Raw genomic sequence first — 15,396 nt, 5'->3', positions numbered from 1 at the left:
TCAACTTTTACCCTCTCCAATGGTTTTTATATTCAACACCATACCCCACCACTTTCTCTACCCCACCACTTTCTATTTCATATTCTTATTTAAATTTTATGATTAAATAACATTATAATTATCGATTAAAATTAAATTAAAATAATACACTTAACAAAATTTATTTAAATATTTTTTTTTATTTTCTTAATTTAAAATGCAATACATCACACAAATAACGTAATTAGTACGATACAAACGCGGGTAATACCTCGGTTGAATATGGTCGCGGTGCACTAGATCCACTTTCCTCAGACTGCTCAAAATCGGTCCAACGTTGAGCATATGAATCTCGCTCATCCTCAACAATCATATTATGTAATATGATGCAAGACCTCATGATGATACTCAGATCGGCTATGTCCCACAAGCGAGCTGGTTCACGGATGATTTTAAATCGAGCTTGAAGCACTCCAAATGCACGTTCGATGTCCTTCCGACATCTCTCCTGATATTTTGCAAATAACTTATCGGGTTCACTTTGAGGAAGTCTAATAGATTTGACGAAAGTTGGATAAGAAGGGTAGATACCATCGGCTAGATAGTATGTCATATCATAGGGACGTTGATTCACATAGAAATTCACACTTGGAGTCTTTCCCTGTTCCACGTCATCAAAAACAGGTGAACGGTCTAGAACGTTTATGTCGTTCAACGTTCCCGGACATCCAAAAAAGGCATGCCAGATCCATAGATCATGAGATGCAACTGCTTCAAGAATAACTGTGGTGGTTCCCTTATCCCCCCTAGTAAATTGACCTTCCCTTAACTGTGGTGATTTGAATTTTGATAATTGTTGGGATTTTGATAATTGTTGGGGTTTTGATAATTGTTGGAGTTTTGATAATTGTTGGGATTTTGAGAATTGTTGGGATTTTGAGAATTGTTGGGATCCATTTCACTAAAAAAAGATTAAAACTTCAAAAGAAAGACTAATTAGAAAGATAATAATAGATTAAGATAGTGAAAAACTTGGTTTTTTTTTTCTGTGTCCAAATGAAATGAACCAAGTCTCTATTTGTAGAGAAAAAAAAATCACGAATTTTGGTAAAAAAATAAAAAAATAAAAAATTAATTTGCAATAAGATAATTGAGTTCAAAGGATAAAAATCAAAAAAATCGCCCGCCCCAATCAGAAGCAGCCACGTGGCCTGCTTTATCCAAAAGATGTTCTCTCTCCGCGTTGAAGAAGCTGTCACGCGCGCTGTCTGCGCGTGTTCCACACGCGCCTGTCTAGGCAAATGAAAGTGCGCCAGCTGTCCTCGATTGCAGTGTTCAATTGAGTTGAATATATTCATCTCCTCTTTCATCCAGCTCAGATTCAACATGGTAGGAGCAATGGTTTCAACACCAATTTTGCAGTTGAATATACATTCAACATGACCATTGCACATAGTCTAAGAATACCAACTCGATGACAAACAAATTCTCTCTTAACATGATTAAAACAAATTGAACTTGCGGTTATATTGGGAGAGGTTACTGGCCAATATTAGAAAGTTACTTATCAATTTTAAAAGCAACTCAAACAGAATAACTTTCCCATTATTTTACTTAATTTTAATTGAGTCACTATTGATTTCTTTCCCTTAAAAAATTAATATTAATTAAATATAGTCTTTTATATATTTTTTTATATTTAAAAGTTAGTTTACCCCTAATTTTATCGAACATTGCAAATTCAACCCGCTAAAATATTATCATTATAAATTCATCCGTTATAAATTAGTTTATTAGTAATCCACTATTTTTTACAAAAAGAGCAAACAAATACTCCCTTGAGTTTCAATTATAAGTAGAATTTTTTTTTCAGATTCATTAAATAACTAAAGTATCTAGAGTACGTTTGAACTGACTTATCGTTGAGTTTAATAAAACAACTTATGCAAATAATTGTCAAGATAATTTATGAAAAATAGCTTATGGAGATACAATTTTCGTAAAGAGAAAATCATTTATTAATATAAAAAAATTATTTTATTTTATTTTGGGTAAAAAGAGGGCTGAAGCCCGATATAAGAACTTATTTATGGGTGTAAACTATTTTTTTATAAATGAGACCAATCTATAATACAATATGGATTAAATAAAATAGATTAAGTATTCACGCCCCGCAAGTGTAGCTTAAATGATAGCTATCAAAGACATTATTGTAGTGGTCGTAATTCGAACTCCGGATTCCACACTTCTCTATATTTAAATATGTGAGAGTTTAGTCACTAGGCTACTTAATCAAAAAAAAAAATAAGTATTCAATTAATATTAAAAAAATGATTTATAATTTTTAGAACAAAAGAGAAAAGAATCTTTGACTTGAACATTCTTAAATGTCAAACGATGAGTACACATGAACTGTATCCAGAAAAACAAGAGATATGTGAAGCAGAGGATAAACCCACCTACTCCATTTTTCATTGAAATCCTTTTTATTATTATTACTACCACAATTTCATTTCATTTCATCTTCCAAATTCCCCAACCCACCACCATGACAGTTGAAACGAGCAACACGCCGCCACATATCCTGATCATTCCATTCCCAGCTCAAGGTCACATGATACCCCTCCTTGATCTAACCCACAAACTCGCCACCACTAACAAAAACATCACCATCACCATTCTCACAACCCCAAAAAACCAAACATTCTTAACCCCTCTTCTCAACTCTCACCCTTCAATAATCCACCCCTTAATTCTCCCTTTCCCTTCTCACCCATTAATCCCACCTGGAATTGAAAACGCCAAAGATTTACCAAACTCAGTTCGTAACATCATGCTTTCTCTCTCAAATCTCCACCACCCAGTTCTAGAATGGTTTCATTCACATCCTTCACCTCCTAACTACATCATCTCCGACATGTTTTGTGGTTGGACACAAAACCTTGCTTCTGAACTCAACATTCGTAGACTCGTTTTTTCTCCTTCAGGTGCTTTTGCTTTCTCCACTATGTGTTTCCTCTGGAAGAATCTTCCAATACGAGAAAACCCTGTCGATGAAAACGAGGTTGTTTTGTATCATGATATTCCGAATTCCCCAAAATACCCTTGGTGGCAAGTTTCTCCTTTGTTTCGTAGCTATGTTTCCGGTGACACTGATTCGGAGAAACTCAGAGATTTGTTTCTTTGTAATAGTCAAAGCTGGGGACTTATTGTTAACACTTTTGATGAATTTGAAAAGCCTTATCTTGATTATTTGAAAACTGAACTGGGTCATGATCGTGTGTGGGCGGTTGGATCGTTACTCCCTGTGGATGATTCTTCTACAATGGCTTTGCAGAGAGGTGGTTCTAGTTCTGTTTCAGTAAACGATGTCGTTTCATGGCTTGATCAAAGACAATATAAAACAGTGGTTTATGTGTGTTTTGGGAGTCTAACTATTCTTACAAAGGATCAAACGGACGCTATTGCATCTGGGTTGTTCAAAAGTGGGGTGCACTTTATTTGGTCGATAAAGGAGGGTGTGAAGACAAAAAACGAAAATGAGGAGGATTTGGATTTTGAAAATGCTGTTTGTGGTAGAGGTCTTGTGATTAGAGGATGGGTCCCACAAGTGTTGATATTGAGGCATAAGGCTGTGGGTGCATTTTTGACTCATTGTGGATGGAACTCGGTGTTGGAATCGGTGGTGGCTGGAGTGCCGTGTCTTGCGTGGCCAATGACCGCAGATCAATTTGTGGATGCTACATTGCTTGTGGATGAATTGAAAGTGGCTAAGAAAGTTTGTGAGGGTGGACAAAGTGTTCCGGACTCGGATGAGTTGGCTAGAGTTTTGGCCGAGTCTGTTGGAGGGAATGGAGAGGAAATGAGTAGGGCGTTGAAATTGAAGCAAGCGGCGGTTGATGCTGTTAGAGAAGGTGGAAGTTCTGATAAGGATTTGCGATGTTTGATTGATCAACTTGTTTTATCATTGTAGATCAAACATTTGATTTTTCGATTTGAAAGGGGTATATGATTGAACATTGAAGTAATCTTTTTGATATTTTGCCAAACCAAAATTGAGTAAACAATATGTTTTGTAATTGAGTTTTAAATGTTTGTTCTAGTATTAAAATAAGATAGACTTTCTTGACCAAAAAAAACAATGGACGCAAAACTTTCACTAGTGTATTTGAAAGTAGAAAAACTTTCACTACGTCCTATTGTGTTTTATGTCTTGCATCTAGGGTTGGGAACAGGTCAGGCCTTGACAGGTCTAAGCCTGACCTACAATTTTTTTTCAGGCCTGAGCCTGGCCTGTGGCCTATCAAATGTTATTTTTTTTTTTGTCTGGCCTGAATCTTTTAAAAGTCTGGCCTGACTTTATAGCCTGTTTAAAAGCCTGTGTTACATTAAAACTTCTCTATATAGTTTTTTTAAATAGGCTAAATAGGTCTTAAAAAGTTCACATTTAAATTTTTATAATTTCTACAACATTAAGAAAAAGCTAATAATATGATAAACACAATAATTAAAAACTAATAAAATAACAAATACGATTACGAAAAATAATAATTATTATAAATAATATTTTTTTATAAGATATAAATAATAATATTATATAAATAATAATTATTATAAATAGACCGGCCTATCAGGCTTCGTAGGCCTTTTTAGAAGCCTAAGTCTGGCCTATTTATGTAAACAGGCCGTTTTCAAAGCCTAAACCTGACATTTTTAATAACCAGACCATGCCAGGCTTATACAGGCTAGGCCGAAGGCCCCTGTAGGCCGCCTGGCCTATTCCCAACCCTACTTGCACCGATGAATCATCCTAAATTTATTTTATAAAGAAAAAGTAGGAGAATTAATCATCGGTCTAGTCCCTAAACTATCACTATATTTTTTATTTAGTCTTTAACCAATAGAAATAATTCTTAAAACATGAAATCTGCCAATTTAGTCCATGTCATTACATTAAATTAAATGAGTTTATTCTTTCTACTCTATCGGTCAAAAATAAAAAAATAAAAAAAATGGATACGACTTATTATGTTATCACATAAGTTTGCAGAATAAACACTCATTTGAATTTTTTGTTATATTTGGAGTTAAAATTTAACGGAAAGGACCAATATGGCAAACATATATGTCTTTAAGGGACCAATCTGTGCCTTTTTTTCTTTAAGGAACCAATCCAGACCTTTTTTTCTTTAAGGGACCATTGTGAAACCTAAAATGTCTTTAAGGGACCAATTAACTAATTAAGCCTATAAAATATCTATCAACTTTAACTTCAAATGTCGGCCACTGACTTTTTAGCTTCAATCCCATCGAGTGTTGTCATTTCTGTAACTCCTTAATCCCCAATTCGAAATACATAAACAAATACATGAGTTTTGAGTAACATATGCAATAAAAAGTGGAAAACAAAAGTAATGATTTATTAAAAGTTAAAAAGATTATGGGGTTGAGAGAGGCAGGCTGTGTGAGGGTGGAGCGCGTGGGTCGACATGGTGGAGGGAGTTGACGCGTATTCGGGATGGTGGAGGTGAGGCAGGGGGAGGGTGGTTCAGAGAGTATGTTTCGAGAAATGTGGAGGATGGGTTCGATACTTTCTTTTGGACTGATCCTTGGGTGGATGGGACCTCTTTGCAAGAGCGGTTTGGGAGGCTGTTTGATCTGGCAGAAAACAAATCGGCCACGGTGGCTGAGATGTTTATGCATGGATGGGGGGGTTGGAGGGGAGGCGTGGGTGTGGAGGCGTCAGTTGAGGGCATGGGAGGAGAAGATGATGGGGGAATGTCAGGCTTTACTTTTTACCCTCTCTTTGCAGAATCGTGTTTCCGATAGGTGGCAATGGCAGTCTGACCTGGATGATGGTTATACTGTTCGTGGAGCATATCAGATTTTGACTCTAGTGTAACTTTATCTGGTCGTTCTTGGCACGTCTTGTGCTGAGAATACTTTTTGTTTATATATATATATATATATATATATATATATATATATATAGAGAGAGAGAGAGAGAGAGAGAGAGAGAGAGAGAGAGGAGGGTTATATTGACTCCAAAAGTAAGTTATAAAAGCTACTCCAAATCATGGCCTTTGATTTTAATTTCAATTAATAGCTAAGATTGATTGATCATAAAACACAAAGTGAGACTCATTTTTTTATTGTATTGGAAAATTATCAAAACATACATTAAATAGAAGAGAGTGAATCAATTATAATCATCAATTGAGACTTATTTGTTGATCACATGGGAAAACAAGGATTCCACACACTTTGAAATGGTGTAACACTAATCGTTTGACAATCCTGCTTCTTTTCATACAATTTTTTACGGCATGCTTCTTTTCTTTTCAATTTTACAAGTGTACCATTTTTTTTGTGGTGTATGCTTTTTTTGTTACAATATTCTCTTTGGTTGTATTTTTCTTTTCTTGTTATTAGTTCAATATTTTTTGTTTTCTTTTTTTACAAATTCGAACAATAGGTTAATTTAATAATTTAATTTGTAATGATTTTGTTGAAGAAACAAACAAGTTTTTAGTATTGGATGTCAATGTTTTTGAAGAGATTCCATGTAATATGCAAGTAGAAGTGGGAAGAGAAAAAAAAAGCAAGGGAGAATCTTGTTTTGACAATTAATGGTTATAATTAATTCATTCTCTTCAATTTGAAGAATGTTTTGATAATGTTCATTTTCTAGTGTGATAAAAAAATAAGTCTCACCCAACTAATTATTATGAATCAATCTTAGCCATTAATTGAAATTAAAATCAAAGGCCATGATTTGGAGTAGCTTTTATAACTTACTCTTGGAGTCAATATAACCCTCCTCATGAGTAAGTTATAAAAACTACTCCAAATCATGACCTTTGTTTTTAATTTCAATTAATGGCTAAGATTGATTGATCATAAAGCACAAAGTGAGACTTATTTTTTTATTTTATTGGAAAATTATCAAAACATACCTTAAATAGAAGAGAATGAATCAGTTATAATAATCAATTGAGACTTATTTTTTTATTTTTTTATCACATGGGAAAACAAGGATTCCACACACTCTGAAATGGTGTAACACTAATCGTTTGACAATCCTGCTTCTTTTCATACAATGTTTTACGGTATACTTCTTTTCTTTTCAATTTTACAAGTGTACCATTTTTTTTTGGTGGTGTATGCTTTTTTTGTTACAATATTCTCTTTGCTCGTACTTTTCTTTTCTTGTTATTAGTTCAATATTTTTTGTTTTCTTTTTTTACAAATTTGAACAATAGGTTAATTTAATAATTTAATTTGTAATGATTTTGTTGAAGAAACAAACAGGTTTTTAGTAATGAATGTCAATGTTTTTGAAGAGATTCCATGTAATATGCAAGTAGAAGTGGGAAAAAAAAAGCAAGGGAGGATCTTGTTTTGACAATTAATGATTATAATTAATTCATTCTCTTCAATTTGAAGAATGTTTTGATAATGTTCATTTTCCAGTTTGATAAAAATATAAGTCTCACTCACCCAACTAATTATTATGAATCAATCTTAGCCATTAATTGAAATTAAAAACAAAGGTCATGATTTGGAGTAGCTTTTATAACTTATTCTTGGAGTCAATATAATCATCCTCTCTCTCTCTCTCTCTATATATATATATATATATATATATCTATATCATTTTGGCTTGTTCAAAAAAAAATAAATTAAAAAGATTAAATATATTGTCAGTGAAATCAAGAGTTTTTCATGTTTAGTCCTTATTTGGATTTTATAGAGACTATTTTGAAGACTAAGTATTTATTTTTTGAATTTTTTTTTTTTAAATTGAGACTGTTCTTGTAAATTATAATATTAGATTTCTCTCCCCACCCCCGTGATTCTTTTATCCCTCATGCATTTCCAATTTTACCCTTACAAAAAACTTTGGTTTATAGAAATCGAAGTTTTTTTTCTTCCTTGAAAACAATTTTCGGTTTATAAAAACCGAAATTTACTCTGAATTTGTATTATAAAAAATTTGTTTTTTACGAACCGAATTTTTTGCAAGGACAAAATTAGAATATTGGGGGTATAAAAGAATCACCGGACTGGGGAGAGAAAACATCATAATATTATAGAAGACTAAAATTATCATTAGAATTTAATAGAACTAAACTTTAAAGATCATGACTTACTAAAAATAATATAGTAGCATAAAGGAGGGTGCAAAAAGTCATTCCCTACTAATCTGTAGTTTTTAAAACATTAAACCCTATCCAACTTGATTTGACAAAGTCCATTGTTTATGGTCATCCAAAACAAAGCATCACTCACTCCATTTCCACCTCCCGCCAAACTCCTGAAACCAAAAACCTCATTTGGCGCCTTAAACGCTTCCCTACTTCTCCAACTTCAGATCCATTTTCCTCACACCCACTCCAAATCAATCCTTCAATTTTATTCAACCGTTTCGGAAAAACAAACCATTATGAAGGTCCGGTCAGTGAAAATGAGGGAGGCTCACACTCAAAAGGGCGGCCGTGCTTCCTTCTGCTCAGTCCTATGGGACCAGCAAGCCCAACATCTGGTAACTTCCTCTTCTTCCGATGTGTCTGTCTCGATTCATAACCCTCTTCTTCCCTCCGCCGCCCCTAAAATCCTCCGTCACCACCGTGATGGTGTTACTGCTTTGGCTCTTAGCCCTAATTCCACTTGTCTTGCTTCTGGATCTGTCGATCACTCCGTTAAACTCTACAAATTTCCAGGTATTTTATTCCTATTGTGTACATATGCGTTTTTCACTGTTTTAATTGAAATCTGAAACAAAATTGTTGTCTTCTTGTAATTAAGACTTGTTATGAAATTTGATTTTTCCTAATTATCTTTAAGTGTTTTGGACCAGTGTCATGTCATTTTATTTATTTATTTTTGGTCTTAGATGAAGTGGTAATCCACTTAAATTAAACTCACATATTTTTAAGTGTTTTCGAACCTGGGTCATGACGTCTGGCCTAACAATTTCAGCATTTTTGCCATTTGACCTAGGACTTATGAGACAGTGTCATGTCAATTTTACTAATCTCAAAGAAATGCCCTTTTATAATTTATAATTATTGTTTTTAAATTTGAAGTAACATATGTATCAATTTTACTTCCTTATTGTTGTTTTTACTTATTAATTTTACTAAAACTTAAATTTAAATTAATAAATTTTGATAATCTGATTTGTTTGGTTTCTATTTATTTATAGTTCTCTCAGTTATTTTGTGACAATTATTAGCTGAATTGATTGGATTTAGCACAAAATTTTCTACGGCCTTCTTTTCACTGAAGTGTTTTGGATCAGTACAGTGCCAATTACTATATCTCAAGTGATGCTCATTTTTTTTATCACTGTTTCGAAGTTTATGAGACACATGTTTCAATGTTCATGTAGAATTGTTTTGATTTAAATGCCAAACATAAATTGGACAAAGCCTTTGTTGTGTGTGGTTGTCTGGTTGAGTTGTTGATTTTTATTTTTCAAGAGAGTTTTGTTCTTAGGGGATTGCTTGTTGTTGACACTTGGCAGGTGGAGAGTTTGAGACAAATATAACGAGGTTCACACTTCCGATACGTTCCCTAGCATTTAACAAGAAAGGAAGCATGTTAGCAGCTGCAGGTGATGACGAGGGCATCAAGCTCATAAACACAGTTGATGGCTCTATTGCGAGGGTTCTGAAAGGGCACAAAGGACAGGTCACCGGCTTAGCTTTTGACCCTAATGGTGAATACTTAGCATCTCTGGACTCAAATGGAACCGTTATCATATGGGAACTGCAGTCAGGGAAAAACCTTCACAACCTCAAAGGCATCGCTCCTGACACTGGGTTAGATGTTTCAACCATGAATGTTCTTTGTTGGAGTCCCGATGGTGAGACTTTAGCCATTCCCGGGTTGAGAAATGATGTCGTAATGTATGATAGGGACACGGCTGAGAAGTTGTTCTCTCTGAGAGGAGATCATAACCAGCCTATATGTTTTTTGTGTTGGTCACCGAATGGCAAGTACATGGCTACTTCGGGATTAGATAAACAGATTCTGATATGGGATGTTGATAGGAAGCAGGATATTGACAGACAGAAGTTTGATGAAATAGTGTGTTGCATGGCATGGAAGCCAATTGGGAATGCGTTGACTGTTATTGATGTTATGGGAAAATACGGCATATGGGACAATGTTATTCCTTCGTCTATGAAGTCCCCAACGGAGGATATCCCTATGCAGGGCAAGAACAATAAAGGGCTTCTTTTGTATGACGAGGAAGATCAGAACAATGGTTTTAGTGAGAGCTTGAGTGATCTTGGTGAAAATAGTAACGGGGAGTTTGAGCCACCAACTAGCAGGAAAAGATTGCGCAAGCATTCCTTGAGCGAGGAAAATTTTGACGAGGATGGAGACGATGGAATTGATCTATATCCAAAAATTGAGTCTCACAAGAAAAGGAACCGGTCAGCCAAGGAGAATTTGGATAATGGCAATGTGGGATTTAGAAGCACAATTTTACCCAAGACAAAAATGCAGGAGGCATTTCAACCAGGAGCCACGCCAGTGCAGCCTGGAAAAAGGCGCTTCTTATGCTACAATATGCTTGGAAGTATAACCACTGTCGATCACGATGGGTACTCTCATATTGAGGTAATACATAGGAATATAACCATATATAATTGAATTGAAGCTTAGTGGTTTGAGTTAAATCATCAATTCTATAACATATGTTAATGAGTTGACATGTCTTTGTTACAGATTGATTTTCATGATACTGGAAGTAGTCCTCGAGTTCCATCAATGACTGACCATTTTGGATTTACAATGGCTGCATTGAATGAGAATGGAAGTGTCTTTGCAAATCCTTGCAAGGGGGAGAAGAACATGAGCACACTCATGTATCGCCCATTTAGTAGCTGGGCTAGTAATAGTGAGGTCAGATTGTGCCCTTATATGTATTTTTAATGAAAGAAATTTACATATTGAAGAGATAAGTAATTCCATTCCACCCCTGTTCAACGTTATATGGTTATAAGGACTTCAACATTATGATTTTATTTTTTGGCAGTGGTCTATGCGCTTTGAAGGCGAAGAAGTAAAGGTTGTTGCACTTGGTGCTTCTTGGGTGGCTGCAGTAACTAGTTTTAATTACCTTCGGATCTTTACTGAGGGTGGTATGCAGGTTTGTCACACATTCACTGCTTACTTGAATGCCTTTCAATTTTCAATAATTGAATACCAGAAGCATCCCCATTTGAAGCTTAATGCCCGTTTGATACAACTTTTTTGTGAAAGAAACAAGTTATTTAAACAAAATAATCACTTTTAAAAGTTTACATCAGCTTGTTACAGATTTTTAAACAAAAAATCACTTTTTAAAACTTGTGTTAGCACATGAGATAAAAGACAATCTGTAGATTTGATGGTTACCTTTAATTTCTAAATCTATTTTATTGCAGAGACATGTAATTTCGCTAGACGGGCTAGTGGTGACTGCATCGGGTTTCAAGGATAAGCTTGCAGTTGTCACTCATGCTACTGATTGCCTTTCCTCAAACGATCAGGTTGGTTTAGCCTTCATGGAATCTGTTGTCTCTGACACTGGCACATCCAGTGTGGTTTTATTTAGTATTACTATATACGACAAGATTACGGATTCCCACAAACATTCAAAGTTTTTCATTGTTCTCTAGCTATTTAATTCAACCTTTTTGAAAGGATTATCTTAGTGGCAGAGCATACTGATCTATTCTTTTCTGACAAAATACTATTCTGGTTATTTAAATGATGTCATTTCTTGAGAAGATAATGTATTTCTAAACATGCAGGTGTTAGAGTTTAAGTTATTTAATATAACACATGGGACTCAACCCCTTCGCGGTCGCTTGCCAATAACTCCTGGTTCCTCTCTAAGTTGGTTTGGGTTTAGTGAAGAGGGCCAATTGTGTTCTTATGATTCCAAGGTAATTGTGTTTACACTATAGTGTTGATATTTGGTATTTATTTCATTCTTTCTTTTGAAAGCATATTGTTATATCAGCTAATTTTGTAAGTATAATATGCAGGGTGTGCTAAGATTATATACAAGCCAATTTGGTGGTAGCTGGTTTCCAGTCTTCAGGTTCAATATTCATTCAACCACTTGTATTAATCTAATGTGCCTAATATTTTTCTTGTGGTGATTTGTTTTATCAAAATTTCAATGCAGTGCTTTTAAAGAGAAGACAGATGAAAACTATTGGATGGTGGGTTTGCAAACAAACAAGTTAGTTTGTGTAGTATGCAAAAAGCCTGAATTCTTCCCACAGGTATGAAGAATATGACAGTTTGAGGCATTTGTTGTATTCCCATTTTCTCCTTTGTGTGTGACTAAAATCATCAATTGCTATTCACTTACCCATCAGGTGGTGCCTAAACCAATTCTTACTTTAATGAATCTTGCGTTTCCACTCGCTACTTCTGATTTGGGATCTGAAGCCCTTGAAAACGAGTTTATGATGAACAGCATGCATCTCTTTGAGGTTTGTTCTTAGAATCCCTTCAAATCTAATGGTCATTGTTTGCCAACTTTGTTTTTATCATTAAAGTTCAATAGCTAAATTTGTAAATATTTAACATGCAGATTCAGAAAAAAATGGAAGAAATGGATAATGCTGGTTTGGATGCCAGCTTACTTGATGATGATGCTTTCAATTTGGAAGCTGCACAAGATAGATGCATACTAAGACTTATAGCATCCTGCTGCAATAGTGAGTTCCCATGCCATCTCTCCCTCCCTCACTCTCTCTCCCCCTTTTTTGTAACCATATTTGTAAAAGTGAAAAGTAGTCTCACCTCACACCAATATTTCAGGTGATAAACTTGTGAGAGCTACTGAACTTGTGAAGCTTTTGTCACTGGAGAAATCAATGAAAGGTGCAATAAAACTTGTTACTGCTCTGAAGCTTCCAAATTTGGCCGAAAAATTCAATGGCATATTGGAGGTAAGCCTTTTATAAATAACAATCTAATACGGTACAGAAGGGATATCATTTCAAGTTCATCTTAACTCAGTAATTCCTTCTGCATTTGAAACAGGAAAGGCTATATAATGAAGTTAAAAAGACTAAAGAAACCAACCTCAAGGAAAACAGTTTTGCACCCGTTACATCGGATACTCTACCTAGCGGTAGCAAGGCCGAAACATCAAAAGCATCTATCATTTCATCATCACCAAATTTATCTGCACCGTTGTTCACAAAGAAAAATAAAACACAAGAAGCAGCTAAAGATGGAACGAATAAAACTGCAGAGGTGGATGGAAGTATGAAAGCAAAGCAGACAGGAGGGGATGAAACAAGTGACAAGAAGGGTAAGGAGGAAGTGCAAGCTCCTCCTCATCCACATGGTTCGTCGATAAAGTTGACAAATAAGCATGGCACTAACAAATCAGAACCTAGTTTGGTGACACCAACAAGACCTTCCAATCCATTTTTGAAGTCTGCAATAAAATGAATGTATTTACCAGTTCAATGAATGAGTTGTCATGTAGAGATCAAATGTCTGAGATATGGTGTTTTAAGGAGTGGCTTGCTTCTTATTTACTATATATGATATATGCCATATGGTGATAATCTTAATATAAAGATCATTATTAGGAAGGAAGCTAAGTAATTTATTTGATAGTGACCCCCGGGTTCAAGCCACCACAATGATGGATCACTTTATGAAGCAGGAAAGCCTTGATGAAATGGAAAAATCCTTTGTATATTGTCAAAAAGTATTGGTTGAAATTCACCAAAAAATATATTAGTATAATACTGTTTGGTATCAATGGTATGGCTGATGCTGATCTGGTCTCTCTTTCTTTTACATCCAATTTCAATTAAGTTGTCATCTGCCATTTTTAATCAAAATAAAAGCAACAAAGTGTCTATTTGACATCTTAACTAGATACTCCAAATAAATTTGAATATGATGTCTTAAGGTCATATATATATATATTACACTACTCTTCGCTCTTGTGCTAAAATATACACTCCCCTCCCCTCCTATACAAAATATATTAAAGAAAATTTCACTCATCTTCCTTGAAAGAAGCTTGAATATTATTCTCCTTCCCACTAATATTAATACCTATATTTCATTCTTTTAATAAAACATCATTTTAATATAATTAAACTCCTAATGCAAATATTTATTATAATTTTTTCCGCACATCATTAACATATATAATGTTAAATGTTTTGATAAATTAAGAAACTATACAAAATAAAATACCAATCTTGGATAAATTACTATACTTGATTAAAAAAATTATTACATATTAAATTTATATTCTAAAATAATAAAAATTTCAAAGAAAGAAAAATTAATTTCCTCAATGATAACTTAAAGTTTTTTGACATAAAATAGTAGTCTAAAGTTAATTGTTATCATCGATCCTTAGTTGGTTCAGTGGTGATTAGCACTGAAATGGTGATCCTTAGTTAATTGAAATGATAACTTAGTGTGAAATGGTTGCTCAAGGGGAGTCATCTAATATGGTTTGTAGGTTAAACAAATCTCTTTATGGTCTTAAACAGCCTCCTCAAGCTTGGTTCGACAGATTCAGTACAGTAGTCCAACAATTTGGCATGATTCGTAGTGAAGATGATCATTTTGTTTTGTATCGTCACTCTATCCAAGGGTGCATTTATCTTAATGTGTATGAAGACGATATTAACATAACTAGTAGTGATCAACAGGGAATACTACAGTTAAAACAATATCTCTCTTCTCGAACCAGTTTCAGACTAAAGATCTTGGTAAACTCCGTTATTTTTTGGGCATTGAGATAGTTCAATCTAAGGATGATATTGTAATTTCACAACGAAAATATGATACAGATATTCTTGAAGAAACATGTTTATTGAATGCAAAGCCTGTTGATACTCCTATGGATCCAAATGTCAAGCTTCTACCTAATCAGGGGGAGCCTCTATCAAATTAGGGAGATATAGGAGATTAGTTGGAAAATTGAATTATCTCAAAAGTTACTCGTCCAGGCATTTCATTTAATGTGTAGTTAGTGTTGTAAGTCAGTTCTTAAATTCTCCTTGCCAAGGACACATGGATGCGGTAATCCGGATTCTGAAATACATCAAAGGTGCTCCAGGAAAAGGTCAGATTTATGAAGATAAAAGTCATACTCATATAGTCGGTTACTCAGATGCTGATTGGGCAAACTCACCCATTGATAGACGGTCCACTTCTGGGTATTGTGTACTTGTTGGAGGAAACTTGATATCTTGGAAGAGTAAGAAACAAATTGTAGTAGCAAGACCAAGCGTTGAGGCAGAATATAGGGTCATGGCACTAGTAACATGTTAGCTGATTTGGTTGTAGCAGTTACTCAAAGAACTTTAGTTTGAAAAAGCTAGGCCAATGACACTTATATGTAATAATCAGGTT

General features: G+C 34.5%; 2 protein-coding genes and 1 pseudogene across 2 annotated transcripts; 2 read left to right on the top strand and 1 right to left on the bottom strand.

The window, feature by feature from the left end:
• Positions 1-223: 223 nt before the first annotated feature.
• LOC123914942 lies at positions 224-1,433 on the bottom strand (annotated as a pseudogene).
• Positions 1,434-2,340: 907 nt separating this feature from the next.
• On the top strand, positions 2,341-4,058 carry LOC123917893 (flavonol 3-O-glucosyltransferase UGT89B1). The gene has a single exon (XM_045969803.1). The coding sequence runs from the start codon at positions 2,387-2,389 to the stop codon at positions 3,950-3,952; it is 1,566 nt and encodes a 521-aa protein (XP_045825759.1). The 5' UTR covers positions 2,341-2,386; the 3' UTR covers positions 3,953-4,058.
• A 4,173-nt stretch (positions 4,059-8,231) lies between these two features.
• LOC123916775 (minichromosome loss protein 1) lies at positions 8,232-13,777 on the top strand. The gene is made up of 12 exons (XM_045968305.1): positions 8,232-8,702; positions 9,509-10,614; positions 10,723-10,899; positions 11,033-11,146; positions 11,424-11,528; positions 11,793-11,927; positions 12,030-12,085; positions 12,173-12,272; positions 12,369-12,485; positions 12,587-12,713; positions 12,817-12,947; positions 13,042-13,777. The coding sequence occupies exons 1-12, from the start codon at positions 8,243-8,245 to the stop codon at positions 13,456-13,458; spliced, it is 3,045 nt and encodes a 1,014-aa protein (XP_045824261.1). The 5' UTR covers positions 8,232-8,242; the 3' UTR covers positions 13,459-13,777.
• The last annotated feature ends 1,619 nt before the right edge of the window (positions 13,778-15,396 follow it).

Source organism: Trifolium pratense, linkage group LG3 (genome assembly GCF_020283565.1).
Source record: "Trifolium pratense cultivar HEN17-A07 linkage group LG3, ARS_RC_1.1, whole genome shotgun sequence".
In the NCBI taxonomy this organism is placed as follows: domain Eukaryota; kingdom Viridiplantae; phylum Streptophyta; class Magnoliopsida; order Fabales; family Fabaceae; genus Trifolium; species Trifolium pratense.
This window is presented reverse-complemented; position numbering and strand designations above follow the sequence as displayed.

Bases quoted from the DNA above. Each gene is read 5' to 3' on its own strand.
- LOC123917893 (XM_045969803.1), top strand. From the start codon at position 2,387: ATGAACTGTATCCAGAAAAACAAGAGATATGTGAAGCAGAGGATAAAC.
- LOC123916775 (XM_045968305.1), top strand. From the start codon at position 8,243: ATGGTCATCCAAAACAAAGCATCACTCACTCCATTTCCACCTCCCGCC. The intron at 11,529-11,792 runs GTTGGTTTAGCC...CTAAACATGCAG, and splicing joins GCCTTTCCTCAAACGATCAG to GTGTTAGAGTTTAAGTTATT. The intron at 12,086-12,172 runs GTTCAATATTCA...ATTTCAATGCAG, and splicing joins AGCTGGTTTCCAGTCTTCAG to TGCTTTTAAAGAGAAGACAG.